Genomic DNA, 13118 nt, shown 5'->3' with positions numbered 1-13118 from the left:
CATGAATTTCTCAAACTAAGAAACCGCCCTGACACATTGTTTGTTCAGCTACGATCCAGCATTTCCCTTCCCTCTCCTCACTGACTCATATTTTACATGTTCGTCATCTTCCATTATCACAAATAATGTTTCGTGCAAAACACAAAGTAGTGTTAATCATAATTTAATCGCAATCATTCTTTACTCATCTAAACACGGGATAGGGATTGCCGAGTGTGGCTAACGTTAGCGGTGCTAGCACCCCCAGCCACCGGTCCTCCTTGGAGGTAAACATCCACATGCCTGAGCTGGTTTCTCGCTTAACCTGATACAGCCTGCAGATGACTTGGGGCGGCTGTGGCTCAGTGGTCATTTTGGTCATCTCTCAACTGGAAGGTTTGGGGTTAGAGCCCCAAATCCTGCAGCCCCATGTACAATGTGGCATGACACTTAACCTCAAGTTGCTCTGCTGCTTGGCCAGCAGAGTATAAATGTGCATGAATGGATTCGTTAATACCGATGGTCTCTTTACCCAGCAGCCTCTACCATCAGTGTGTGACTGTGTAGGTATGACCTGCGGTGTAAAAGCGCTCCGAGTAGCCAGAAGACTGCGCTATACAAGCTCAAATCCATCTAGCTCTGAATACTGCCAACTGCGCTATGAGACACCATTCGTCCACTGTACTGGTGTGCATCCAGGTTGTAGAGCAAAATGGCAGTGAGGGGAAATTCAGTTTTACTCTGTTTAATGAACCTGCTACACAACCCTCGGCCGAAATACACACACATGCACGAACAGGATCCTGTGGACATGAACTAATGGAGAGGTCTCAGAGTGATGGGGCTGCCCGCAGCGAGTGCTCCAGAGCAGTTTTGGGATTCGGTGCCTTGCTCAAGGGCACCTCAGCAGTGCTTGGGAAGTGGACAGGCAACTCTCCAGCTACCAGACCAACAAGAGCTACAGCCCCTGCTAGTGGCTGTTTACAGCTTGTACACAACTAGCACGGTTGAAGACATTTAAACGCTTTGTTGCCGCATTACGAATATTCCTTTAGCAAGTGTTTATAGTTTAATGCCATCTCCAGAGCATGTCACCTTAAGCTTGATAAAGCCCTGATAGTTTTCATTCCTCCCTTTGTGCAAAACAATATAAACACTTCATAGCAGAGGCTACTGCATGTGTCTTACAGTAGAACTGTTTGTCTGTGCTGGGACCTCAGTTTGTCTACATGAAAGAATCACCTGCAGAAATATGCGAGGAAAATGTTAATGTGTGTTCCTGTGCGACAGTTTGGGCAACAATGACTCCTGTTGTCTCAGCAGTGTGACAAACAATACAGCAGGGCTGGGATTACAAGGCAGAGGCTATTGTGTTCCAGCTAAAGCACCTCCCTTGGTAGTCTGCCAAATACTATCAAACCTTAAACTCTGACACCAACAAGCTAAAGCAACGCATGCAACAGTGACCGCCAGAGAGCCAGCACGAGCCCCAACATGGTCGGAAAGGCACACCGCTACTACTACTGCTGCCACACAAAGGAAGAGCACACCACTGACTTCACCGAGGCACGCAGGTGGCATGAAAAGCAACACATTATCTGTCACGGGGTCAGACACCTGCCGCTGTTCTCCTGTTGTCCTCTGCGAGTCTCAGACAGAGAGGCGCATGCCTGATGTCGTGTCCCAGGGAAAAAGGTCAGGGAACATTCACATAAAAGGATGATGTGCTACTGTAATCAGACTCCTACATTCGAAACGCCTCGTCTGATTAATTCAGAGGAAGGACACACACACACACACACGGAGACACCATTCATTACTGATCTCCAGAGCTGAAACAACTGTTTGTTTTTATTTTGAAGATTTATTTTATGCATTTATTGGAGAGATAGGACAGATGATAAGAGTCAGAGAGAGAGAGAGAGAGAGAGTCAGACAGAGGGAGAGAGAGAGAGAGAGAGAGAGAGAGAGAGTCAGACAGAGGAAGAGAGAGAGAGAGAGAGAGAGTCAGACAGAGGAAGAGAGAGAGAGAGAGAGAGAGAGAGAGTCAGACAGAGGGAGAGAGAGAGAGTCAGTCAGAGGGAGGGAGAGAGAGAGAGTCAGACAGAGGGAGTGAGAGAGAGAGAGAGAGAGTCAGTCAGAGGGAGGGAGAGAGAGAGAGAGAGAGAGTCAGACAGAGGGAGTGAGAGAGAGAGAGAGAGAGTCAGTCAGAGGGAGGGAGAGAGAGAGAGAGAGTCAGTCAGAGAGAGAGTCAGTCAGAGAGTCAGACAGAGGGAGTGAGAGAGAGAGAGAGAGAGTCAGTCAGAGGGAGGGAGAGAGAGAGAGAGAGAGAGTCAGTCAGAGAGAGTCAGACAGAGGGAGAGTCAGTCAGAGGGAGAGTCAGTCAGAGAGAGAGTCAGTCAGAGGAAGAGAGAGAGAGAGAGGTGAATAACATGCACAGGCAGCCTACTTCAAGCTAAAGCGTCTGAACAATGGGTAAGCAAACTCGCCACTCGTCCACCAGTGCCCCCTAAAACAGCTGTTCACCAGTATCAGCTTCACAAGTGTGCACATTTACCGCTTTACTCTTCTATACAATGGCAAGTCTATCTCTTTTTAGCATTTTGTTTGAGTTGCCAATCCCATTTTCTGATATTTTACAGATAAATCAATAAAGGAGTACTTCAGGAATTAAAAGAAAAATCTACAATAACTTATTTTCTTTTTTCTCAGAGCAAAGAGAGAATGCAATGATCCTGAGAAACACAATGACGCAGCACAGGGCAGCACATTACTCCTTTATTTAATAAATTATCATCAAGAGGGGAGACAAGTGGAGAGAGAATCTAATTACGCCTCTCCGGACAGAACACCACTTCCTGTGGTGAGATGTCAAAGTGAAGCGGTCAAATGGATTGGACTTTCTAACAGAGGCTGGATCCAGACAAAGTTCTTCCATCAATGAAGTTAAAGCTTGGATTCAAACAAATGTAAAAACAATGGACAGCAAACAAAGCCTGTAGAGAAGTGAAGCCAAAACATTTAGAGCTCTCTATGCTTGTATTTCCTCCTGTTTGAGTTAGTGCTCTCACTTTTTGAACGAATGTAGAATATGACTCTTAAACGTTGGAACCACAACAATTACTGTCTTCATTTAGTGAGGTCATCAGTGCAGGAAATGGTCAAGCAACGCTGAGAGCGCCGACCACTTCCTTTCTGTACATCCTCAAAACGATGCCACCAGATAATTACCAGCAGAGGATTCTGTTTTTTTACAAACGTAAGATTTGGTAACCAAAGAGGTCAGTATGAGAACAGGTCTTTGTAAAGGTCCAGTCCAGCTAGAGCACTCTCTATCCACACCAGCAGCTCAGCGTGAAGGGGATTATGACTCAAGTCAATAGCTCTCAGCCCTGGGGGAGTGGGGCCGGTTTCTACCCGGGGGTCTGTTTGGGGACAAAGCACTACTTCTTCAGTGTCACTGCCTCCATTAAGGCCCTATTCCTATCAACATGACTCACACTCTTGAAACGAAATTTGACTCAATAACGACCCAAAGCCCGACAATGGACATCGTTCGCCGCTGCTCTCTTTTCAGCGCTTCAAGACAGAAAAAGAAAGTTGGCCTCTCTCGCGGTTTGTAAATACAAAGTTCAGACCTGAGAGAGGCAGAGACGTGTGTGAAAGCTAGACACAGACAATGCAGAATGTAAGGGGGGGGGGTGTTATTGTTACGGAAATAAAATGCTTTTATCAAACACATCACTTTGTTTCAGTGTCTGTGTGTTGGCACTATGTGATCCAGTGTCACGTTTGTGATAGGCAGGCGTACCTGGTGGTCTTTGCCGTGGCTCCAGCAGCAGGTCTTGTTGTTGTGGTTGAAGTGCTGGGTTTCGGAGCAGTGGAAGACGCTGGTCTGTTGGAAGAAGCTGCAAAAAAAAAAAAAAAATCCAAGAACATAAGAAACAATACTGCATATAAATCTGAAACATGGAAAAATGATGTCAAAGTGAGCAAAAAGCTGCATGATGTATTCTTGGTCTATTTCCAGGAGAGGAGAGGAGAGGAGAGGCACATGAGGAGGGGAAGTAAGGAGAGGAGAGTAAGTAAGAAGAGGAGAGGAGGATAGGAAGAGAGGAAGTAAGGAGAGGAGAGACACGAGAGGAGAGGAAGTAATGAGAGGAGAAGAGAGGAAGTCAGGAAGTAAGGAGAGGAGAGGAAGTAAGGAGAGGAGAAACAGAAGAGGAGAGGAAGTAATGAGAGGAGAGGAGAGGAGCTCAACACTGCAGACTAGAGACGTTTCTTTAAGTGATGTTTTGTTCACCTGTCGCTTCTTGGTTGCAGTTTTCTTTGTACATTACTCTCAGAAGAGAGAGTAAGAATGAAGGATGGCTTACTCCTCGACAGTTAATCTCCAGAAAAGGAGGTTTTTGTCCATACTCAGCACGATCACACACACACAATGATGTAACAAACGTTTACATTCGTTGGCAACTTATTTTGTCATTGACAATGTGGACTAATCGTTGCACCTCTAAATTTAAGTTTTACTCATGTTGCCTCAGCTTTACCTGTGGTTTTGGGTCTAACAGTCTCAGCCACTGGTCTCCTCTTAGGGGTCCCGTTTGCTGTGGTCGGTTTGGTACCATTTGTTGCCGTGGCAGCAGCGGAGGTTGTCCTGGCTGCTCCCACAGGCTTCCTGTCCGGCACTTTAGTTTGGTTCTTGAGCGTTGAGGAAACAGCTGCGACACCCACCGGTCTTTTAGATGCAGGCCCCGTTGCTGATACTTTTGCAGATGTTGATGTTGTTGCCTTCTTTGCAGCTGCAGAAACATTATTGGATGATTTGACATCGTTGACTGTGCGCTGGGAGGCCGTTACTGGTCTCGTAGCTCCTGCTGATTTAGCCGTTGGCGGGATTTTAGCCGAGACAGCTTTAGTTTTGGCTTTGGGGTCTGCTGCTACTGCCTTGCCATTGGCCTTTGGAGCTGGTTCAGGTGCTACATCATTTGCAGTCTCCCCTGGTTGTGATGGGGCTTGCTCTGTTGTGATGTCCTGCAATGGGGGGTGCTCTGCTACTGCTGCAGCTTCAGTGGGCTCCGTGGTTTCCATATTAACCCCATCCGGTTTCATCACCTCCTCCTAAGGTTTGGATACTGATGGGCTGCTGTTGCTGAGGAGGGTTGGGGACTCTCACTCTTCTTCTTGAACAGCCAGTTCTTCACCCACTTCAGTATCCTGCACAACAGAAACAAAAAATAATAACAAGATTAATCATGTTTTCTTTTACCCAACTCGTCCATGCTGCACTTTGCATGAATTCACACGATAAATAAGTCTCTGTCCTCCAAAAGGAAATGCCATTTATGGAAAGGGGCCTCTAAGGAATTTGGGGGAATCTGAAAAAGAGGAAGTGAGCAGTGAGAGACGCCAACAATCCTTTCTCACTCAGCCTGACAGCGAGTAGTCCTCTCATGTAACAGAGCTATTATATTAATAATCTCTGTTTCTACATGAACATGAAGAATCTCTACTCGGGGGGGGGGGGGGGGGGGAGCATGTTGTAGCTACTTGTTCTAGTCTGTCTGTAGTCCAAGCTGTCCTGACCAATCACAGATCAGCAGGATTTGTTGTTCGCAGGAAAAACAGTCCATATGGAAAACCAAAACCAGACTGATTTAAATCTGTGCAATCGGCTCCCATCTGCGGTATTCTGACATTTATTTTTGTATCTCTACAAAAACATTTTAACTTCAGTGATAAATCTGTCAGTCAGTAAGCCAATCAGCTTTTAGATGTCCAGACTACCTGAAATGCACCAGAAATGATTGATCAGACCGCCATCCAAAAGACAAAACATTTTAAAAGTCATTTTCTTCTCTTGAGGACGGACCTGACAAAGCTCAACTTTTTTTTTTTTTTTTCACAAATCTGCACGATGATGATGTCATTTCAGCTAACTTAATTCCTGTTAATTGAGAGTTAATCACATGAAAGTATGTTTCTTAAATCAGGCTTATGCGGCTGATGTAAATCAGATTGAAGCCCATTTTCACCATTATCTACTGTTAAACGGGTTGGACGCTACTCTGGGGATATAATGGACCCTAACCCTAACCCTGGAAATGACGGTGTTCACGTCTGCAGCTTAAATGCATTTAGTATTTCAACTCCCTACTGGCTGTGTTGCATTTACTCTAGTTCAGGTCGCTTTGGATAAAAGTGTCTGCTCAGTGAATTGTAGAAATGCCCCATGGAGAAGGAAGCCTGGGCTGGATGGACTTTTCTTTTCACCAGAATTACTGAAAAATTTACATCCGTTTCCAGAAGAATTTCTCGTCTTGATTGTCAATGGGTTCTGAGACTGCTGTAGTAATAAAGCACAATGACTGACACAAAAATAAATTAGGAATCCCCGTTAAGATACCACAACTAAAGGAACCTCAGATTGTTCCATTTTCACATTTTATCGGACAGAAATGTAAAAAAAAAAAAACTGATGACTGAGCTCCAAATGACTTCCAGCATCTTGAAGTTTAAAGTGGAAAAAGCTGTGGTTTGGATCATTGAAAGCAAAGATCTCCTCACATGACACACAAACCACAGAGGAGGAGGAGGAGGAGGAGGAGGAGGAGGAGGAAAACCAGAACTAAATGGCTCATTTATTGGGCTTTTGTCTTCTTCTCTGTTGAGCAGATGCAGATGGTCCTGATCATGTCATTCTGTGACCACTAAACAGAGATTTGCGTGCTGGAAGATTCCTTACTTGACAACCCATGAAGCTGTGGTAAAGGACGGGTTGGGAAAAAATGAAATAATCAGGGGAGAATCAAATAAAGGTTTTGAACTCATTAACCTCAATCAGGTTCCCTCTTTCTGTGGCTGAACCCCCCCTCCCCGATCATTTGCTTCACCCACGCTCCCCCATTCCTTTGACTCTGACCACAGGCAGCTTCTACCCAACACCCCCTCCCGATCACCCAATAGCCACTTGTTCCGTTCCCTCTCCTCTCCTTGCTCACATCCTCCCCTCCTCCCACAGCTCATAGATCGCATTCACAGATGGTCCAGCTAGCAGAAGCTCTGTATGACCCCCGGAAACAAGCTGTGCGAGAGATGGACGGAGGAGGAAATGAAAAGAGACTGAGATGGATGGGAAAAGAGATTTATGAGGTAACAAAGTAATGGAACAAAAGAAAAAGCCTTTATCAGGGATGTATTTATACAGTTCAACGATAACAAGAAATGGTCCAAGTAGACATGTAAGACTCAGTACAAGGCAGGTAGGTTCAGAGGGCTTTCCGCCACAGGGAAGGTAAATGTTTTACCCAACAGTCATGTATAAACACTATGCTATGAGTGTGGCAGTATGCACGACGCAGTTGGTTTTCAAATTCACCAAAAAGCAGAAAGAAGAAGAAGATTAATTTCCACTTGCAGACTGAGTCCGTCCTGCCCACTGTGGATGAATTTGTGATTTCTGAAACGTCAACAACGACCCTCTTCCTACTTCCACATCTACTGTGCAGCTCAGAAGATGTACAAGGGTTTTTCAAACGACAGGGGCCGTTCAGAAGTACGTCATGTAGCGGTCCACTTCCTTGATTTAGCACGGTTGCTTCACATCTCGCCGTACTCGAGTACACATACACCTCTACAAGCGGACTCTGGCACAGTACTCGAGTACGGTACCAGAGTACTGTGCAAACTGATCAAATAAACTGGACTCAGGGGTCAAGTGTACTCGGATCTAGGCCCAGTACCCTAATGTGAAACCACCCTTAGATCTAGTAAAATACAGAGGTCATAAAGCCAGATAACTTTAGGTACTTCCCTAATCCTTCATCATCTTGAACTAAAAGATTTCAAGACAGTAAAACATGATGTATATTTGCAAAGCAGAATTTTTCCGTTCCAAAGGTCAGAAAGCGTTTGTTTCCTTTGGCAGTTACACATTAACATCTGAGGTCACAGGATGCTGCGGCGCGTTCAATCAACATCCAAAAATGTTGCAGCTTATGTGCTCACATTTACAAGGTGAAATAGTCTCTGTAAGTATCGGTGCTTCGAGGGTTGGATGAAAAACAGCAATGCATTAACCAAAAGACAGCTGCATGACGGGGCCACTTGATTCCAATCCAAGAAAAACTAGTTTGACCAGTTCAGAGCTGATAACCATATAATTCACCTCGCCACTCAAACACCCACACCTCTATACACACAGACCCTGAAAGCCTCTGATCTCGTTGTGCAGACTAATCGAGTCCTACCCTTTGGCTCAGCCATGGAAAAGTTACAAGCTGGACTCAGCGGTGTTGCCTTCAAAAGCGTTTCCACTCCTGCTGCTTTTCTGGTTCTCGTCCCGTCTCTCTGGTTACGCGTCACACACAGAAAGGAAGCCGAGTAGGGGAGAGTAACCTGCCAACCAACACAACAGTTTGGACTGTTCCTGTTTTGGGAAAATATCAAGCTTTAAGTGGGGGTCAATTAGCTAATGTGCAGAGCCTTTTGGGATAGTGTTGCGTGAATAAAATCCATTATCATCACTCTATTGATATGAATGGGATGGGTTTGAAGCCATTAGGAAATTGCAGACTGCAACCAAAAGCTGAATTTGCAAATACAAGTACAAATCTGTGAGTCGCTAGCTCTTTCAGATTGTGATGCTGACAGGTTAGCATGTTAGGGTTAAGAGAACATTTACATCAAGGTTGTCACAACACTAGATTTTAAAACTTTGATACGATTCCAGTTTAAATCAATCAATATTGGTACCTGTTCCAACACAACAGCTGCTTAGATACAAATCCTCTGCACCTAATATTGGGTAATTTCTTATTTTTAATCACAATAAATGCAGCCAAACTGCTGCACATTACCTATAATGCATGAATATGTTACTACTGAAACATTGTTAACTTATTTTTGCAGATGATAAAGTACGTTCTCCTTTGCTTGCAGCAGCTTTTAGTTAAAGTGTGAAAATAACCCAGATTTTATCACAAAGACTTTAGAATCAAAAAGTAGCAGTGGCCGACCGATATGAGATTTTTGGAGCCGATATCGAATTTGGTGAGGATAAAAATACAAAACACCGTTATATATGCCGATATCTTTCTAGGGTTTATTTATCTAGATATACAAATTTATTGGGTTGATCCTTAAAATGAAGTTATCAAACACTTGTGGAAAAGATTTAAAGCGAAGACAAGATGCTCACTCAACTGGAAAGTAACTGAGCATGTACGTGAATCACCGCTCGACACTCTGGAGAGTGATGATGGTTGTTGTAATCCATATAGCGCCCTCTGCTGGTGAATGAGAACTGCTAGTATAACACAATGAAACTCTAATTTAATGTTATTTAACTGGTGAATAAATCTAGTGATATCGTGGCGCATATCTGCGTTAATAGTAGCCGATACCAATAGTCACTTGAAATATCAGCAGATATATTTTGGGCTAGCCGATAAATCAGTCGGGCTCTAATAATTAGGGCTGTGTGATTAATCCCACGACAGGACTTTAAAGTTTATGCTCGTCCAGGAGCTGCAGCTCTACTACTACGGCCTACAAATACATTAAGAAAAATATAAAGGCCAGCAAATATATATTTTTTTACAATTTCCTGATCTGATGACATGATCGAATCTGTGACTTAAATTAAACAAAACATACAAACACAGATGTGTATAGGACACAAAAACAAAATTTGTTATTTTGGCCGGTAAAAAAAAATTGTTTGGCCGGTGAATTTTTTCATCTACCTGCCACCTTGGCCGGTGAGTCAAAAAGTTAATTTCGGACCCTGAATGTATCCAATGTTTCGACAACCTTCATTTCCATCAAGTCAAACCTCTTTGTGCAAAGGTGTCTTTTTTTTAAAGTTTTATTTAGGCAGTAAGAAGAAGCAGCTCCACTCAGAAATATCAGCGAGACGGGCAGATTGACTGGCACTGTTTTTATGGCATAGTTTTGCCAGTCCAGCTACTAATGCCAGGAGCTTAGCAGACACCAGAGTGAATCACATTCCCCATGTGATGACCCCCTTCTGGGCAAGGAAAAGCATCATCCTAACCAGCTGACACGGTGTGACGCAGAAACCGAGGGGGAAGTGAATGGATCAGTTAAATCCCATCCATAGACACGGATCATATCCAGATACAAATACTAGACACAGTTTGGGGACTCGTCAAACTGTCAACACCTCAGAGAGAGAAATGTGTCCAGTCAGACATGCAGATTTCAAGTTTATAAAAATGACTGCACAACAATAACAGAAGCATCTTTAAAACAGGTCTGCCATGTCAAAAGGAACAGCTTCATGAAATAGAGAGAAAAGCCCTCCATTGTCTCCTATTCTCAGAGTCTGCATTTGCATAACAAATGCTATTTAGCTGAAGATTTAAAACCATATTCAGGACGCAGCATGCCGTCTTTCCAAACAGCTCTGCGTGGCTACTATCACAATTAGCTCAACGCCTGTGGTGACAATCGCAGTGTGTTGAAAGTAAGTAGAAAGCCATCACTTTGGAGGATAGTTAGGGGGAGTCTGTCTAGACGGGGAAAGAACTTGTTGGCCTCTGAGGTGTTTACATTCTCCACTTCTTCTAATAAATAAAAATGGCGCAGTGTGTCAGTAAATCTAACGTGACCTCTGTCTGGAGGCAGTTTAATTATATCTGTCGTACTCTCAGTCCTTCACTCTAAGCGCCCAGACCAAGAGAAGACGTAGTGCCCGAGTAAATGGGTCACTTTTAATACTGTGTCTAATACAAGCAGAGGGGGATTTAGTTGTGTTTACAGCATGGCAGGGGTTTGGTATGCATTGTGCTGACTGTTAGAGGTGGTGGAGGGGGGGGGGGGGGGGGGGGGTGTTGATAAAGATGCTGACGCTTGGTAACATCAGTGGATTTATCCTAAACGGCTGTCGTCAACTGTAAAACAGAAAAAAAAAAGACAAAATATGTTGGCGTGAAAGAGAATGAATGCGTCTACACTGAAGAGGGAAAAATTTCAAGTTCTTTCGGCATCTAATAAAGTGGCACAAGTTGCATCAGTGTGTGGTGCAGAGCGGAGGAGACGGAGAGAGGGGAAAGCGATGTCGCTGGTCCCGTGCAGACGGTTGGCTGTGAGCTCTTCGTCTCTGCACAATGATTGACAGCCGGAAACATCCCAAACACAGCAACACAATAACTAAATCCAATAAATGCATGCACAGGGCCGGGTCAGTGCTGATACAGACATCGCCACACACTTCTTCTGGGTTATGAGTGATAATGGAAGATTTTAAAATGGTTTTCCTGTACCCACTTTCGAAGGAAATTTGCTTTTCCTGTCTTAATTACTTTGAACAGTATTTTAAAATGAGCAAACAAGACATTTCCCAATTTTCAGAGCGTAGGACTTGAGTAGGCCTAGCGGTTAGGTCACGTTCCATGTACGGAGGCAAAGCCCTCCAAGCGAGCGTCCGGTTCAAGTCTGACTCCTTTCTCAAATGTCATTCCCAACTCAATTTAAATTTTCACTGATTTCCTACTCTATCCACTATCCTATCAAATAAAGGCAAAAAGCCCAAAAATGTATCTTAAAAAAAGACAACAATATTGTTGTTGTTTTTATTTTTATGAGGATCGTATCAAATTAAAATTTCTGGTATTGTTGCAACCCTAGTAGAGACTGTGCATGCCTTAAGCAGCAACAGTATCAAGATCACATCCCATCCAACCAGATTCCAGCCCTGCTGACTTCCTTCACCGTCCTCGGGGCTAAACAGTGACAGCTGGCTGTTTGTGTGTATGTGTGTGTGTGTGTGTGTGTGTGTGTGTGTGTGTGTGTGTTCATGTGTATGTGCATGTGTGTGACCCAGCAGGTCACAGGGAGCTCAAGAATGTGTGCACGCTGATGTGTAGAGATGGAGTAGTGTGAGCGAGGAAGGAATGTGTAGGATCAAAGTGTTCATGACGGGAAGATGTCATTTGCACAAATTTACATGCAAAAAAAAAAAAAGAAGAGAGATAGCTGGAATTTAGTGGTCCTACTCTTCCTACATTCTTTGTTTTTAAAGTTTAAAGGTGAGACTCTGGAAATGACAAATAAAAGCGAGGCTTGTGAGCTTGACTCTGGTCACAGGTCTGTCAGTGATTAGCCCCGGAGTGTAAGCCGAGCAGAGTATGACTGTGTTTAAAAATGAGATATGAAGGGCCTCTGTCCGTTTGTTTATTAACTTTCCTGTGGTGTGTGTTGAAATGATAGGCACGTACACAGGAAGACACGCGGGCAGCGTTTAATTTGAGCGCACACACATGCCACCGGGAGGCTTAGAGGAGGCGGAAAAGAGCAAAACAAGAGGTTTAATGGTGTTTGGGAAAGGAAGGGGTTTTCCTAAGCTTCAGGCTCAGAGCAGCAGACCAGATTGAAGCGAAAACTCTCCCTCTAACACTTCTCTACGACTCACACAATGCATGCACTGCTACAAAAACCTTTACAAATATTCAGAAACCAGTCTTCATCTGGTGAAGAAAGCCTCAAACATAGGTTTCTCTCTGAGGAATGGGAGGCTGCGTAAAGGGCTGCTGCTTCATCTGACCATACAAGGCGGTAGGGTTATTTCTGCTGCATCACAAAGTGAGTGTTTAGTTCACACACATACAGAGTGACAGCGAGGGGGAGAGAAAAGAAGAGAAACTCAATCTGCTGTTGGAACACAAATCGGTTAAAGTATGCAGACGGGAGGCAGAGTACAGATTAACCAAGGGTTTGTGAATAATACACCGCTTTAATGGAGCACATAGTTGAATAGTTGACAAGCGCAGCAGGCCCGAGACACAAACACAGCAGGTCTAGATAATGAGCTTAAGAGGCCAAGAAACTGGTCATTCATTTATAATCAAGTATCTTTTTTACTCTCTTTGGAGAAGAGCTTTGTGTTCCAGTTCACACCAGCATCACTAACTTGTGACTTCTCCTGTGAGCGAAGACATCAGGCAAAAAGCAGGTAAGACCAATCAACGTTCTCCGTGCCTCATGGCCAAATCAAACAACAGATAGGTTGTAGTTTTATGCAGCTAAGCGTAAAAAAAAAGGAAACATCAGTGTCCCGTATAAAAGGCAGAGATGCTAACCAGCCATCAAACTCCAAAGACATCAAAAGTTAGACT

At 44.1% G+C, this 13118-nt stretch overlaps 1 protein-coding gene across 1 annotated transcript in view; it reads right to left on the bottom strand.

Moving 5' to 3' along the window:
- The window catches only part of prr36a (proline rich 36a), a 39327-nt gene that overhangs the window by 16052 nt on the left and 10157 nt on the right, over positions 1-13118 (bottom strand). The window contains exons 2-3 of the mRNA XM_065959742.1: positions 4530-5196; positions 3791-3887 (exon numbers count right to left, since the gene is read on the bottom strand). Of these exons, the coding sequence (XP_065815814.1) occupies positions 3791-3887; positions 4530-5091 (659 nt within the window). The 5' untranslated portion in view covers positions 5092-5196. The remainder of the gene's footprint in view (positions 1-3790; positions 3888-4529; positions 5197-13118) is intronic.

The sequence above is a fragment of the Labrus bergylta genome, chromosome 1, assembly GCF_963930695.1.
Source record: "Labrus bergylta chromosome 1, fLabBer1.1, whole genome shotgun sequence".
NCBI classification, from domain to species: Eukaryota; Metazoa; Chordata; class Actinopteri; order Labriformes; family Labridae; genus Labrus; species Labrus bergylta.
Note: the sequence above shows the minus strand (reverse complement) of the source record. Positions and strands in the feature narration are given on the sequence as shown.